This window comes from Mobula hypostoma, chromosome 6 (assembly GCF_963921235.1).
Source record: "Mobula hypostoma chromosome 6, sMobHyp1.1, whole genome shotgun sequence".
In the NCBI taxonomy this organism is placed as follows: Eukaryota; Metazoa; Chordata; class Chondrichthyes; order Myliobatiformes; family Myliobatidae; genus Mobula; species Mobula hypostoma.
Window position 1 is genome coordinate 109,396,967 of NC_086102.1, and position 15,791 is coordinate 109,412,757.

The window sequence follows — 15,791 nt, forward strand, 5'->3', positions numbered from 1 at the left end:
CCATTGAGAAATATGATGGCGGAGGGGATGAAACTGTGTGTCAAATCTAGTGTTACCTACGGAAGGGGCTTGGACCAGGGTACAACCAGGTCACGATTGAGGAGATGAAAAAGAAGGCAAAATAAAAAGTTGATTTTGCCATGTCAGTCTACTGTGATCTAAATTCATCACTGATGAAACCCACCATCCTGGACATTTCATTACTGCCATCAGGGAGGAGGTACAGGAGCCTGAAGACACACAATTAATGATATAGGAACAGCTGCTTTATGGGCAGCTTGGTGGAGCAGTAGTTAATGCAATGCTTTACAGTGCCTGCAGCCCAGGTTCAATTCCCGTTTCTGTCTGTAAGGAGTGTGTATGTTTTTCTCATGAACCTGTTGGTTTCCTCTGGATGCTGCAGCTTCCTCCCATGTTCCAAACATGTATGGGTTAGTAGGTTAATTGGTTAAGAATCTATCAACCTCCACTTCAAGCGTACCCAATTACTTGGCTTCTGTGGCAATGAATTCCACATATTCACCACCCTCTTGCTAAAGAAATTCATCCTCATCTCTGTTCTAAATGGACATCCCTCTATTCTGAGGCTGTATCCTCTGGTCCAAGACTACAGGAAACTTTGTCTTCACACCCACTCTATCTAGGTCTTTCAATATTCAATTAGCTTCAATGAGATCCACTCCTCATTCTTCTAAACTACAGCAAGTACAGGCCTAGAGCAATCAAATACTCCTCATACATTAACCCTTTTGTTCCCAGTGTCATTCTCGTGAGCCTTCTCTGAACCCTCTCCCATGCCAGCACATCTTCTTACATAAGGAGCCCGAAACTGCTCACAATACCCCTAGTGCAGCCTAACCAATACCTTATAAAGCTTCAGCATTACATCCTTGCTTTTATATTCTAGTCTGCTCAAAATGAAATGCTCCACATACGTGCCTTTCTAGGAGCCTGTTGAATATTTGCTTCCACCACCACATCTGGCAGCACATTCCTGACACCAACTACTCTCTCAAAAAAATACTTGACCCTTCAGACAAGAGAAAGTCTCTTTGGTTCGGGGAAGGTGTAGCTTTGCTTGTATTACGTTTGAAAAAAAATTGATATCCAATCTATTGACTATAGGATATAGGTTAACTGAGGTATTTAAAATACTAAATGAATTTAATAGACTATGTATGGTGGAATTATCTGATCTGGTGAGGAGTTCTGAAAAGGGCAGCACGACAGCATAGAGGTTAGTGCAATGCGCTACAGTGTCAATGCTCCAGGTTCAATTCCTGCCATTATCTCCCTGTGACTATGTGGGTTTCCTCTGGGTGTTCTGGTTTCCTCCCACATTCCAAAGACATATAGGTTGGGTTTGTAAGTTGTGGGCATGCTATTTTAGCACTGAAAGTATGGCGACACTTGTGGACTACCCTCAGCGCATCCTCGGACGACATTGGTTGTTGATGCGAACTATGGCTTTCACTGTATGTTTCGATGTACATGTGATAAATAAAGCTTATCTCATAAAATGTAATCTTAAAAATGGAACTAAGTTATTTTGGAGTGAAATTAAAAACGCAAACACAAGGAATTTTGCAGATGCTGGAAATTCAAGTAACACACATCAAAGTTGCTGATGAACGCAGCAGGCCAGGCAGCATCTCTAGGAAGAGGTACAGTCGACGTTTCGGTCCTGATGAAGGGTCTTGGCCCGAAACGTCAACTGTACCTCTTTCTAGAGATGCTGCCTGGCCTGCTGCGTTCACCAGCAACTTTGACGTGTAATTTGGAGTGAAGTAGTAAGACCTATTTTTCCACATAAAAGGAGATAACAGATCATATTGGTCAACAGAACCTTACAAGATTTATAAGTACTTTCTCATAGTTAGGTGCATCAAAGACGATGTATCGGCCTTTTGTGGATTAATCACAACTCAATTAGATGGCACCTGCTGAATAACATGTTCCTGTTCCTAATATTCAGAATCAGAATCGGGTATCAATATCACTGACACAGCCTCAAATTAGAGGGACTACTCTTGAGAACAGAGATGAGAAGGGCAGTGAATCTGTGGATTTGAGGATCAATGTGCCTGATCCTTTTTTGTTGCAGGGAGGGGGATTTGAGGGTTGATGTGCCTGATCGGTTTTGTTTGGTTTTTATGCAGGAGGTGGGATTTGGGGGATGATGTGCCTGCACCTTTTTTGTTTGTTTTTTTTGCGGGGAGGTGGGATTTGGGGTTGATGGTTGTGCTGCCTTTCTTTTTTTTCTTGGTTTCATGGCCATCAGGAGAATTGAAGAATTTCAGACTCGTACACGTTGATAATAAGTGAACCTTTGAATTTATTGCCATGGACGGCTGTGGAGGCCAAGTCATTGGGTACATTTCAAGTGGAGGTTGATAGGTTCTTAATTAGTTAGGGTATCAAAGGTTACAAAGAGAAGTCAAGAGACTGCGTTGAAAGGGATAATATATCAGCCATGATGGAATGGCAGAGCAGACTCGAGGGGCCAAATGGCCTAATTCTGCTCCTATGTTTTGTGGTGGTATGGAATTTGCAGGAATGGATGGTTATGGACATTATGTAGGCAGAAGCTATTAGTTTGGTTCAGTAAACCACTTGGTTGGGCACAACACTGTGGGCCAAAGAGCCTGTTCTTGTGCTGTACCGTTGTGTTCTATGTTCCAGATGGGGTCTGAGCAAGCCTTTGAAATAGTTAAAGAATAATTTCATCCCCATTATATTCCAGAACACATAAGGTAAAGACCCAATATTCCATCAGCAGTTGCAGACTATTTTTGCACCCCTTTTTGAGAATCTTCAACTTCACACCTTCATTCACGATTATTTTACATACCCATCAACGTAACTGAAATAAACCTCGTCAAACTCCACTTTTCCGACTCTGAAGTCAAGATTTGCTGCATTGATATCATCAGTAACCTGCAAGATATGTAGTAATCATTTTCAGTTTACCGTTCTTTTGAAATATTATTCACTTTGTCATCTGTTCTCTCCTGCCCACCTTCATTTAGCAGAAGATACAAATGCCTGAAAGCACGCACCACCAGGCTCAAAGATAGCTTCTACTCTACTGTCTTCAGATTCCTGTAACGTCCTCTCATACAATAAGATGGACTTTTGACTTCACAATTTACCTTGTTGTGACCTTGCACTTCATTGTCTTCCTGTACTGCACTCTCTCTCTATCTGTAACACTTTAAAGATTAGCTTTATTTGTCACATGTAAAACAAAACTGTGAAATGCCCGTTTTGTACCAAGTGAAATCAGTGAGAATTATGCTGAACGGTACACAAGTGTAGCCATACTTCCAGAGTGAACGTAGTATCCCCACAACTCACTAACCCTAACCTGTACATATTTTGGAATGTGAGAGGAAACTGCAGCACCCAGAGGAAAGCCATGCAGTCATGGGGAGAACGTACAAACTCCATACAGATAGCGTGGAATGGAATACTGATCTCACCGCTGGTGCTATGAAACTTGGTGTTAACTGCCACACTACCATGCTACCCACTATGACTTTGTTAGAGGCATAAAGTAATAAAACACAAACACAGGCCCTTTGGTCCAACCAGTCCATGGCAACCACAGTGCCCATCCAACTAGTCCAAATTTCCTGCATTCAGCCCATAATCCTCTAAGCCCTACTCCCCCATGTACTTTTTAATTGATACTAATGTACGTGCATCAACCACTTCCTCTGGTAGCTCATTCCACATGCCTATGACACTACTGGGTGAAAAAGGTGTCCCTCAGTTCCCTTTTAAATCTCTCCCCTCTCACTCTAAAACTATGTCACCAAACTTTGGACTTCTCTACCCTGGGAAAAATACTATTACCGTCCATCTTATTTATGCCTCTCATCTTTTACAGCATTGATTTTGCATTCAAAGTTCAAACTTCAAATTAAATTTATTAACAAAGAATGTAAATGCAAAGGATGCATCTCACCCTAACCATGGATTTTTACTCTCCTCCCATCCGGTAGGTGCTACAGGAGCCTCCGCTCCCGCACCAGCAGGCACAGGAAGAGCTTCTTCCCTGAGGCTGTGACCCTACTGAACCTCACATCACAGCGCTAAGCAGTATTGTACCCATATTGTACTGTCTCAGAACTTTTATATTTATGTGCTATAGCACTTACTTTTTATTCATAATTACTTTGTAAATAACACTATTCTTTGCATTTCTGGTTAGATGCTAACTGCATTTTCATTGGCTTTGTATCTGTACTTGGCACAATGACAATAAAGTTGAATCTAATCTAATCTAATCTAAATATCACTATATACTACCCTGAGATTCAGTTTCTTCCAGTCATTCACAGAAGTTCAGAGAAATACAATAGAATCAATGAAAAACCACATACAAAGATTGACAAGCAACTAATATGCAAAAGAAGACAAACTGTGCAGATAAATAAATAAATAATTCGAAATAAATAAATGGATGGATCGATAGATGGACAGCCGGATAGACAGACTGATGGATAGTTCAAAGTTCAAAGTAAAGGTTTTATCAAACTACACACCTTCATATACAACACTAAGATTCATTTTTTGCAGGCATACACAGTAAATCCAAGAAACACAATAGAATCAATGAAAAACTGCACTCAACACACAGTCAAACAACCAATGTGCAAAGACAACAAACTCTGCAAATGCAAAAGAGAAGGAAAAATAATCAATAAATGAGCAATAAATATTGAGAATATGAGATGAATAATCCTTGAAAATGAGTCCATAGGTTTTGGGAACAGTTCAGTGATGGGGTGAGTGAAGTTGAGTGAAGTTATCTTCTCTGGTTCAGGAGCCTGATAGTTGAGGGGTAATAATTGTTCCAGAACCTGGTGGTTTGGGTCCTTCGACTCCTGTACATCCTTCCTGAGGTCAGCAGTGAGAAGAGAGCATGGCCTGGGTGTTGGGAGTCCTTGATGATGGATGCTGCTTTCCTGTGACAGCACTTTGTGTAGGTGTACTTAACAGTGGGAGGGGCTTTACCCCTGATGGACTGGACCGTATCCACTATTTTCTGCAAGATTTTCTATTCAAGGGCATTGGTGTTTCCATACCAAGCCATAACGCAACTAGTCAATATACTCTCTAACACACAAGTTTTAGATGACATGCTGAATCTTCACAAACTTCTATGGAAGTAGAGGCGCCACCATGTTTTTTTCGTAATGGCACTTACATACTGGGCCCAAGGCAGAGCCTCTAAAATGATAACACCAAAGAATTTAAAGTTGCTGACCCTCTCCACCTAGATAGATAGATTATACTGAGAACATGAGTTGCAGCGTCCTTTGAAGTAGGTCCATAGGTCCTGGAATCAGTTCAGAGTTGAGGTGAGTGAAGGCATCCACACTGCTGAGGATCACACAATCATAGAACATTGCAGCACAGATAGTCCATGCCAAACTATTAACCTGCCTCGTCCCATCAACCAGTACCTGCTTCACAGCGTTCCATATCCCTCCCATCCATGTACCTATCCAAATTTCTCTTAAATGTTGAATTGGAACTCAGATCTGCCACTTCCACTAGCAGCTCATTTCATACTCTCATCACTCTCTGTGTGATGTTCCCCTTAAACATTTCAATTTCCACCCTTTACTCTTGACCTCTCAAAGGGAAGTTATTATAAATTGCTATCGTTTTTCCACGTTCCAGCTCAAAGCACTGTTGTGATGAAATGATCTGCATGGATGTCATGCAAAACTAAGCTTTCCACTAGGTACTTTACATTTGTCGGTAATAGACCAAATTTACATTTGGGCTGGCTCTTAAAAGCAGATTATTAATTGAAGATGAAAAAAAAAACTACCCACCTCCTGGCTCTCTTTGAATAGATCAAACATATTCTCCATGTCTATGAATGAACTCTGGATCATCCTGTAGGAAAACAAAGGTGAGACAATTCTACTTTTAAAATCAAAGTACCAGGAAGCAGTAGATTAATGTGGCAGTTTGCATAGCAAATTACAGTGCCAGTGATCAGAAGATCAGGCTTCAATTTCTGCTACCGTCTATAAGAAGTTTGTACAATCTCCCTGTGACCATTTGGAGGGAGAAGAAGATGGCGGTGCGACGCAGCGCGCGCAGCCTCTCCAGTGAATGATATCATATTTGTAAGTAGGATGCCGTGCACAATTCTGATTTAATGGAGACAGACGTGAGAAGCACAGAGGAACATCTGGAGAAACTTCTGAAATGCCCGGTTCGCTGCTGCTGCTACTGTACGATCGAGAATCTCCGGAGGGGAAGGCCCCAAATCCTCGGCTTTGCCTGTTGCTGGTGGCCGGGCTGGGGTCAAAGCGCTCGACAGAGATGGTGCTCGGTGTCAGAGGGCTGGTCGGAGGCTCGAAGTTTTCGGACGGACTCAAGAGTCGGACTGTAGTTGGGTGCTTCCAGGATGCCAAGTTTGCAGCGCTGGAAGCTCATGGCAGGGAGAGTTTTCTTCCTTCTCCCGTCTGCGTGAGATGATGGGACTTTCGAGAGACTTTGAGACTTTTTTTTTTACTGTGCCCATGGTCTGGTCTTCATCAAATTACGGTATTGCTTGCACTGTTGTAACTATATGTTATAATTGTGGTTTTTGTCAGTTTTTCAGTCTTGGTCTGTCTTGTGTTTCTGTGATATCACACTGGAGGAACATTGTATCATTTCTTAATGCAGGTATTACTAAATGACAATAAAAGAGGACTGCATGTCCTCATAATCTAATCTAATCTAATCATGCAGGTTTCATCTCAGTGCTCCAGTTTCTTCCCCATCTCAAAGGGTTCGGTTTAGTGAATTATGGAGATGTTATGTTGGTGCCGGAAACATGCCGACATTTGCAGATTGCTCTCAACACATCCTTGGACTGTTTTGATCGCTGACACAAACAACACATTTTACTGTATGTTTCAATGTACATGTGACAAATAAAGCTAACCTTTAATCTTTAAAACAAACTCATCAGGTTAGGCAGTATCAATGGAGTGGAAAAAAAGTTAAGATTTAGGGCCACTTGGCCTCTCAAGCCTGTCTCAACATTCAGTATAAACATGGCTGGTCTATGTTGGCCTCCACTCTTCTGTGCTAGTTCCCCATGACCATCTTTCAAATATTTAACTATCGTACTTATATATTCTCTAGCCTCTACCATCTCAGAAGCAGATAATAATTGAGAGAATTGTCAGTGGCGGGGGGAATGAGAGTTTTGATGAAGTGCCAATGTAGCTGGCTTCTTTGACCTGCAGGGTATCAAACTTTTAAGCAACTGTTAGAGAGCAAGCAGACAGCAGCATGACTCTCCCAGCTTCAGAATCAGATTTATCATCACTGACTGAGATTTGTTGTTTTGCAGATGTACAGTGCAAGAATTAGCAAAGATTATAAAAGCAAATAAATTGGTCAAAATCTGGGTGGAGCTATGATGGTGCTGGACAGTGACTTCTTCGAGCGCGACTGCGGAAGCAGCTTAATTTCTTCCTTTAACGTCTCTCTTTTTCCTTTGCAATGTGGATGGGGTTCTGTCGAAGACCCTGACCCAGAGCTGCACTCAAACTTTGATTCTTTATGATGTTAGTTCCCATTCTAGGGTCTCACCGACCGGCCATTTTTCGATATCCCAAGGTCACGAGTGCACCTTCGGGATTCCAAGGCTTTGTAGCCCTGGGGTTGAGCTGATTCTATGCTGACTGAAGCATTGTGGGAGAAAATGGAACATCAGGAACAGCGGATCAGCTGTCAGGGGCCCTGTGCTTAGCGAATCACACGCTCTCTCTCTCTTTCATTGGTGGAGGAGCTTGTTGCCGATTCTTGAGTCACAGAACCCAGTAAAAAGTGACGTGGCAGACTTTAACACCGTAAGTCACTGAGTTGTTTTGTTTATATCTCCCCTTTTGCTGAGTGACACCTCTCTGCCTCTTTATTAGGGGGAGAGAGAGTGCCTGAGGCATGTTGAATTGTCAGGTGAATGATTCGTTGTTGTTGTACTGCAGATCATGGTCTTTTTTGGGGGCTTTGCAATTGCTTGCTTCGTGGGCAAAGGGTTCTGATGCTTTTTGGTGAAGTAAATGGGGGAGGAGGAGGTTCGATGCTTTGCTGCTGCTTGTGCGTGAGGGGGTGGAGTTGGGGGGGCTTTGAGATTCAAATGTTTTTACTGTCAATCATTCTTTGGGGCACTCTTTTGTTTTTGTGGATTCTGCAGTAGGACAATAACCCCAAACACAGGGTCAAGGTCATAAAGAACTATCTTCAGTGAAAAGAAGGAGTTCTGCAACAAATGGCATGGCCTCCTCGGAGCCCTGATCTCAACATCATCGAGGCTGTCTGGGATTACCTGGAGTGACAGAAGCAAGCAAGACAGCCAAAGTCTGCAGAAGATCTGTGACAAGTTCTCCAAGATGCTTGGAACAATCTACCAGCCAATTTTCTTATAGAACTAAGTGACAGTGTACCTAAGAGAACTGATTTAGTTTTACAGGAAAAGGGTGGTTACACCAAACACTGATTTAATTTGCTGCTCTTTATAATTTCTTTTGATATTTAAAAACTTTGTACTTCATTATTTTTGGAAGCATCTTTGCTTCACAAACTTTTTTTACATGTGGCTAAGACTTTTGCATAGTACTGTACGTCAGTAATAAAAAAAACCTGATGATTACAACCCCAATCCACGCCCGTGGCTGTGAATACAGACCAGAAGGAGAGATGGTGAACACATCTGCTTCTGAAAGAGCATCCCATTAATAATGAAATAAACAAAAAAAAAGTCTCTCTCTGGGCACAAGTCCAAATGTATTCTACAGACTGTCATAATTCACCAGTGAGGAGATCAATTCATTGTACCTCTTAACAGTTTCTCCACTTTCTTTACCAAGTTGGAGTCTGCTGGGAGACCACTTTGATGGTGCAGAACACAGAGTCCACAGTCAGTAACTCACACATAAAATGCTGAAGAGTCAGGTATGGTGAGGAATAAAGAGCCGACGTTTCGGACCAAAACTCTTCATCAGGACTTCATCTTAAGACCAATGGGACTAGGCAGAATAATAGTTTTGTACAGACTCGAAGGGCCCAAGGGCCTGTTTCTGTGCTATTGTGTTCTATGACTCTATGTGGCAGTAAAAAGTAATGGAATAAAGGAAGGAGGGGTCCTTGAGATAAAAGGTAAAAACCATACCACTTACCTGTAATATGTCCCAAACCAGTAAAGTGGCGTGTAAAGCTGAATGATATATGTCCCAAAAAGGACAAAATCGCCAACCTGCACAGATAAGACAAGGAAATACAATTATTTCAAATGGTTGTCTGCCCTGATGGTGTGGTCTTTCATTGATTCTTTTATGGTTAATGGATTTATTGAGTATGCCCGCCAGGAAATGAATCTCAGGGTTGAATACGGTGACATATATGTACTTTGATAATAAATTTATTTTGAACTTTGAATGAGTTAGAAGGGAATTGAATAGAAATGTTTTCATACAGGGAATGACAAGGGAGCACAATTCATTGCTAGAAAAGGTAGTGGAAGGCAGACCCACACCATATAACTATATGAATGAACACTTTGATTTGTAACCTACATGACTACAGGCTGAAAGACCATAAGCTATAGGAGCAGAATTAGGCCATTCAGCCCATCGATTCAGTGCCACCATTCCATCATGGCTGATTTATTATCCCTCTCAACTCCATTCTCCTGCCTTCTCTCCATAACTTTTGACACCCTCACTGATCAAGAACGTATCAAATCCCACTTTAAATACATTCCATGACTTGGCTTCCACAGCCAACTTTGGCAGTGAATTCCACAGATTCACCACCCTCTGGCTAAAGAAAGTCCCCCGCGTCTCAGATCTAAAGGAGTGTCCTTCTATTCTGAGTCTGTGCCCTCTGGTCTTAAGACTACCCCATATAGGAAACATCCTCTCCATGCCCACTCTTATAGATGAAGGAGGAAAATTAGATTCATACAGAGTCACACCTCACTGTTGTAACATGCCCATTCTCAGACATAGAACAATTTCCTGAATAAGGCAATGTCAAGAAGACATATCAAGCACAGGCTTTTGTATATATGGTTGACTTTTTATAGTCCTGTTAACTTTACAGATTATATTGTAAATACACTCAGTGGCCACCTTATTAGGTACTTGAGGTAACTAATAAATTGGCTACTGAGTGTATATTTGATAAGAGGAATTTACAGGGCATAGTGGAGGCATGAGGGAATAGAAATAAATCAGATAGCTCTTAGAATTGCTGTACCCTTTGGCTAGAGAAATTCCTCACCTCTGTTCTAAGGGACATCCTTGTATTTTGAGACTGTGCCCTGATTCCAGACTCCCTCATTAAAGGAAACATCCTCTCCACATGTACTCTGTCTAGGCCTTTCAATATTCAATAGGTTTCAATAAGTCCCCCCCCCCCACATCCTTCTAAACTCCAGTTAGTGCAAGCCCAGAGCCATCAAATGCTCCTCATACATTAACCCTTTCATTCCCAGAATCATTCTTGTGAACCTCCTCTGGACCTTCTCCAAAGCCAGCATATCTTTTCTTAGATAAGGGGCACAAAACTGCTCACAATACTCCAGGTGCGGCCTGACCAATGCCTTATAAAGCCTCAAGCTGAAAAAGAGGATGAATCTATAATGCACACAAAGTTCTGAAGGAACTCAGTAAGTCAGGTAGCATCTGATAAAGAGTTTATTTTATTTAGAGATACAGCACAATAGCAGACCCTTCCGGCCCAACAAGCCCACACTGCCCAAATACACCCTTGTGACCAATTAATGCACTAGCCTGTACAGCTTCGGAATGTGGGAGGAAACTGGAGCATCCACAGTGGTCATGGAGTGAAAATACAAACTCCTTACAGACAGTGGTAGGAATTGAACTCAGGTCGTTGGTGCTATAATAGTGTAATACTAACTGCTATGCCACTGCACCATCCTAAGCAGTGCATTACCAGTCTCAGCCTGTAATGTTGATGACTTATTCCTCTCCATTGATGCTGCCTGACCTGCTGAGTTCCTCCAGCACTTGGTGGGTGATTTCCAGCATCTGCAGAATCTCTTGTGTTTAGGATTAATCAGGAGTATTCTTTATGCTAGCATGATCATGATGGCATGAACTGCCCACAGATTCCATGGACACTCTCAGTAGGACACCACTTACCTGAAGCTTCTTCTCAGTGACAAAGTAGGCACAGAGCAGTGATCCAGTGAGCAGCCCGAGACTAATGATCGTGTTCTGAGTTTGGTTTAAAACTGGGAGACTTGCAATTGTTTTCCATTCTGCCACCTAAACAAAAAGTAATATTGAAAAGTATTGATGGCAAACTCAGATCCACAATAAGATTGAATAAATCAACTATTACAATAGATCAGAATCAGGTTTCATATCACTAGCTTATGTCATGAAATTTGTTGTTTTGTGGCAGCAGTACATTGCAACTAAACTATAATTTACAGTAAGAAATATATATATAAATAGTGCAAAAACAAAGCTAAAGTAGTGAGGTGGTGTCATGGGTTCATTGTCCTTTCAGAATTCTGATGGTGGAGAAGAAGCTATCCCTAAAACATTGAGTGTGTCTCTTCAGGCTCCTTTATCTCTTCCCTGTTGATAGCGATGAGAAGAAAGCATGACCTGGGTGATGGGGGTCCTTAATGATGGATGCACCTTTTTAAACATTAAAGGATCCTGATGAAGGGTCTCGGCCTGAAACGTTGACCGTTTATTCCTCTCCACAGATGCTGCCAGACCTGCTGAGCTCCTCCAGCATTTTGTGTGTGTTGCAGCAATTCAGAATGAAGTCAGAATCAGAATCAGGTTTATTATCTCTGACATATGTCGTGAAATTTGTTGTTTTGTGGCAGCAATACATAAAATAAACCATAAATTATAATAAGTATACAGTATGTGTATATAAAAAATCAAATTATATAAGTTGTGCAAAAAGCAGTCCATCATCCCCTCAAAACTAATCAGTAAGCTTCAAGATTTTTGTCTCAATACCTCATTGTGCAATTGAATCCTCGATTTCCTCTTGCAGACCTCAGTCTATTCGAATTGGCAACAACATCTCCTTCACAATCTCCATCAGCACAGGTGCACCACAAGGCTCTGTGCTTAGCCCCTTGTTCTAACCACTTTACACTTATGACCATGTGGCTAAGCAGAGTTCCAATGCCATATTCAAGTTTACTGACGACACCATTGTTTTTGGCCAAATGAAAAGTGGTGACAAATTAGCATATAGGAGGGAGATTGAAAATCTAGCTGAGTTGTGCCATAACAACAACCTCTTACTCAATGTCAGCAAGACCAAGGGGCTGATTATTGACTTCAGGAGGAGGATCAGAGGTGGGGAGGGTCAGCAACTTTAAATTCCTCGGTGTTATTATTTCGAAAGACCTTTCTGGGCCTAGCACATAAATGCAGTTATGGAGAAAGCAGGGCAGTGCCTCTATTTCCTTAGGAGTTTGTGAAGATTCGCATGACATCTAAAATGTTGACAAACTTCTGTAGTAACGGGGAGTAAATTGACTGGCTGCATCACAGCCTGGTATGGAAACACCAATGCCCTTGAACAGAAAATCCTACAAAAAAAAAAGTGCATACAGCCCAGTCCATCACCGATAAAACCCTCCCCACCATTGAGCACATCTATATGAAGCATTCTTGCAGGGAAACAGCATCCATCATCAGAGACCTTCACCACTCAGAACATACTTTCTTCTCACTGCTGTCATCAGGAAGAAGGTACAAGGACCTCAAGATTCACACCATGAGGCTCAGGAATGATTATTACCCCTCAACCATAAGGCTCTTGAACCAAATGGGATACTTCACTGAACTTCACTTGCCCCATCATTAAAATGTTCCCGCAATCTATGTACTCACTTTCAAGGACTCATCTCATTTCTTGACTTCTAATTGGTTCTTTATTATTGTTAATTAAGTCTTTTTGTATTTGCAGTTAGTTGTCTTTTGCACACTGGTTGAATGCCCAAGTTGGCGTGGTCTTTCATTGGTTCTATTATGGTTATTATTCCATTATGGATTTATTGAGTATGTCTGCAAGAATCTCATGGATCTCATGGTTATATATGGTGATATTTGTGCACTTTGGTAATAAATTTACTTTGAACTTTGACAAAGAGAGCTAAAATATACTGTGGTAGTGTTCATGGGTTGGTTTATCAAACAGAAGAAATATTGAAAGGTACTGATGACAATTTCAGATCCACAATAAGAATGAATGAATAAGACATAACAATAGGTGTTAAACTCACAACTGGAATAATATGGCACTTGGATTGTTTTCTGTATCCACCATGACTTCCATGGTCTCACAGCTACTAGATTTCCTCCCACCCCACTTCCTGCAAGAATTGCATTCCAGTCCTGTTTCTTAATATTCATCTTCCATATCATTACTAGTCTCTAAAGTTTACAAAGAATTGTGCAGAAAATAAAAAAAATCCAGTGAGTGGAAGTTCGGTGGATGAAGACGCCTTGCTAATGAAGGAGATCAGAGGAGAATGGCCAGACTAATTCAAGCTGACACAAAGGCAACAGTAAATCAAATAGCCACATGTTATCTATGAATGCATCTATGAATAAAGAGGATGAGCTACAGCTGAAGAAAAAAATGAACATACACTCAGTGGCAACTTTATTAGGCATAGATGGTATCTAAAAAGTGGTCACTGAATGCATTTAAAAATCTTCAGTGTTCCACTGAAGTAAAATATTTTATATGAAAGGTAATTCAACCCTTGCTTGATTAACGCAGACACGAGGAAATCTGCAGTTGCTGGAAATTCAAGCAACACACACACAAAAAAAAATGCTGGTGGAACGCAGCAGGCCAGGTAGCATCTATAGGAAGAGGTACAGTCGACATTTTGGGCCGGGACCCTTCGTGAGGACGAACTGAAAGAAGTTAGTCGTGATGAAGGGTCCCGGCCCAAATCGTCGACTGTACCTCTTCCTATAGATGCTGCCTGGCCTGCTGCATTCACCAGCATTTTTTGTGTGTGTTGCTTGCTTGATTAAAGTTGTTTCAATTGGCAAAGGAATCATTTCGAAGATAGCATCAAAATCAGCCTGAAGAAACTCAGCTTTACATCTAAAACTGGGAAGACACTGCACTCAATAGATGCACCTGGAGGAAATCTGTTCCCTCGTTCATACATGGGAACGAGTGGCAGCTGTGAAAGGAGAGACTGAACAACTAAAAGACCCGACCTCAAACTACAACTCTCACTTACTCGTGCCCAGAATAGGTGGATCCCAGATTGCCCTCTAGAACCACCTGAGAACCTACCAATAGATAACTCCCTAGGAGAACATCATACTCAACCTGAGTGATCACACTACTTTATGTATGTGAATAGAGTTATACCAGATTTATTAAAAAATGGTTTCTAATATTGGTTGGCAGAGTAATAAATAGAGGATGGGAAATTTGCGGTTGGGTGAAATAAGAATTAGAGGTCAAAGGTCACAGGTGAAAGGTAAAATGTTTGAGGGGGAACTTCTTTACTCAGACAGTGGTGCCAGTGTGGAATGAGCTGCCAGTGGAAGTGATGGATGTGGGTTTGATGTCAACATTTAAGAGAAGTTTGGTTAGGTACACGGATTGGAAGGGTATAGAGAGATATGGTCCAGGTGTGGGTTAATGGAACTAGGCAGAATAATAGTTTGGAATGGACTAGATGGGCCAAAGGGTCTGTTTCTGTGCTGTTTTGCTGTCTGACTAACCAGTATCAATAATCACAACTGATATAAAGATTAAATTCAACTTTATTGTCATTGTGCCGAGTACAGATACAAAGCCAATGAAATGCAGTTAGCATCTAACCAGAAATGCAAAGAACAGTGTTACTTACAAAATAAATGCGAATAAAAAGTAAGTGCTACAGCACACAAATATAAAAGTACTGAGACAGTACAATACGGGCGCAATACTGCTTAGCGCTATGATGTGAGGTTCAGCAGGGTCATAGCCTCAGGGAAGAAGCTCTCCCTGTGCCTGCTGGTGCGGGAGTGGAGGTTCCTGTAGCGCCTACTGGATGGGAGGAGAGTAAAAAGTCCATGGTTAGGGTGAGATGCATCCTTGATAATGCTTTTCGCCCTGACCAGGCAGCGTTTATGGTAGATGTTCTCAATGGTGGGCAATTGGGTGTCGATAATCCGCTGGGCAGTTTTCACCACATGCTTGAGTGCTTTGCGGTCTGATATGAGACAATTGCCATACCACACTGAGATACAGTTGGTGAGTATGCTCTCAATGGTACAGTGGTAAAAGTCCGTCAGTATCCTGGGACAGAGGTGAGCTTTCTTGATGCTTCGCAGGAAATAAAGGCGCTGTTACACCTTTTTGATCAGGATGGAGGAGTTCAGGGACCAGGTGAGATCCTCAAAAATGTGGACACCAAGGAATTTGAAGCTTGATACATGCTCCACTACAGTTCCGTTAATGTAGATGGGGATGTTAGTGTGGCTCCTAGCATGCCTGAAGTACACCATTATCTCCTTGGTCTTCTGGGTGTTAAGGGCCAGGTTGTTGTCGGCACACCATGCGGCCAGGTGCTGGACCTCATCCCTGTAGGCCGTCTCGTCATCCCCTCTGATCAGGCCAACCACCATGGTGTTGTCTGTGAACTTGATTATGGAGTTAGAACCATGTACAGGAACGCAGTCATAGGTGAAAAGGGAGTACAGAAGAGGTCTCAGCACACGGCCTTGAGGCATGCCGGT

General features: G+C 41.9%; 1 protein-coding gene across 1 annotated transcript in view; it reads right to left on the reverse strand.

Moving 5' to 3' along the window:
* The window catches only part of LOC134348286 (ATP-binding cassette sub-family B member 6-like), a 246,262-nt gene that overhangs the window by 129,954 nt on the left and 100,517 nt on the right, over positions 1-15,791 (reverse strand). The window contains exons 10-13 of the mRNA XM_063051431.1: positions 11,196-11,321; positions 9,204-9,280; positions 5,853-5,916; positions 2,852-2,937 (exon numbers count right to left, since the gene is read on the reverse strand). Coding sequence (XP_062907501.1) covers positions 2,852-2,937; positions 5,853-5,916; positions 9,204-9,280; positions 11,196-11,321 — 353 coding nt within the window. The remainder of the gene's footprint in view (positions 1-2,851; positions 2,938-5,852; positions 5,917-9,203; positions 9,281-11,195; positions 11,322-15,791) is intronic.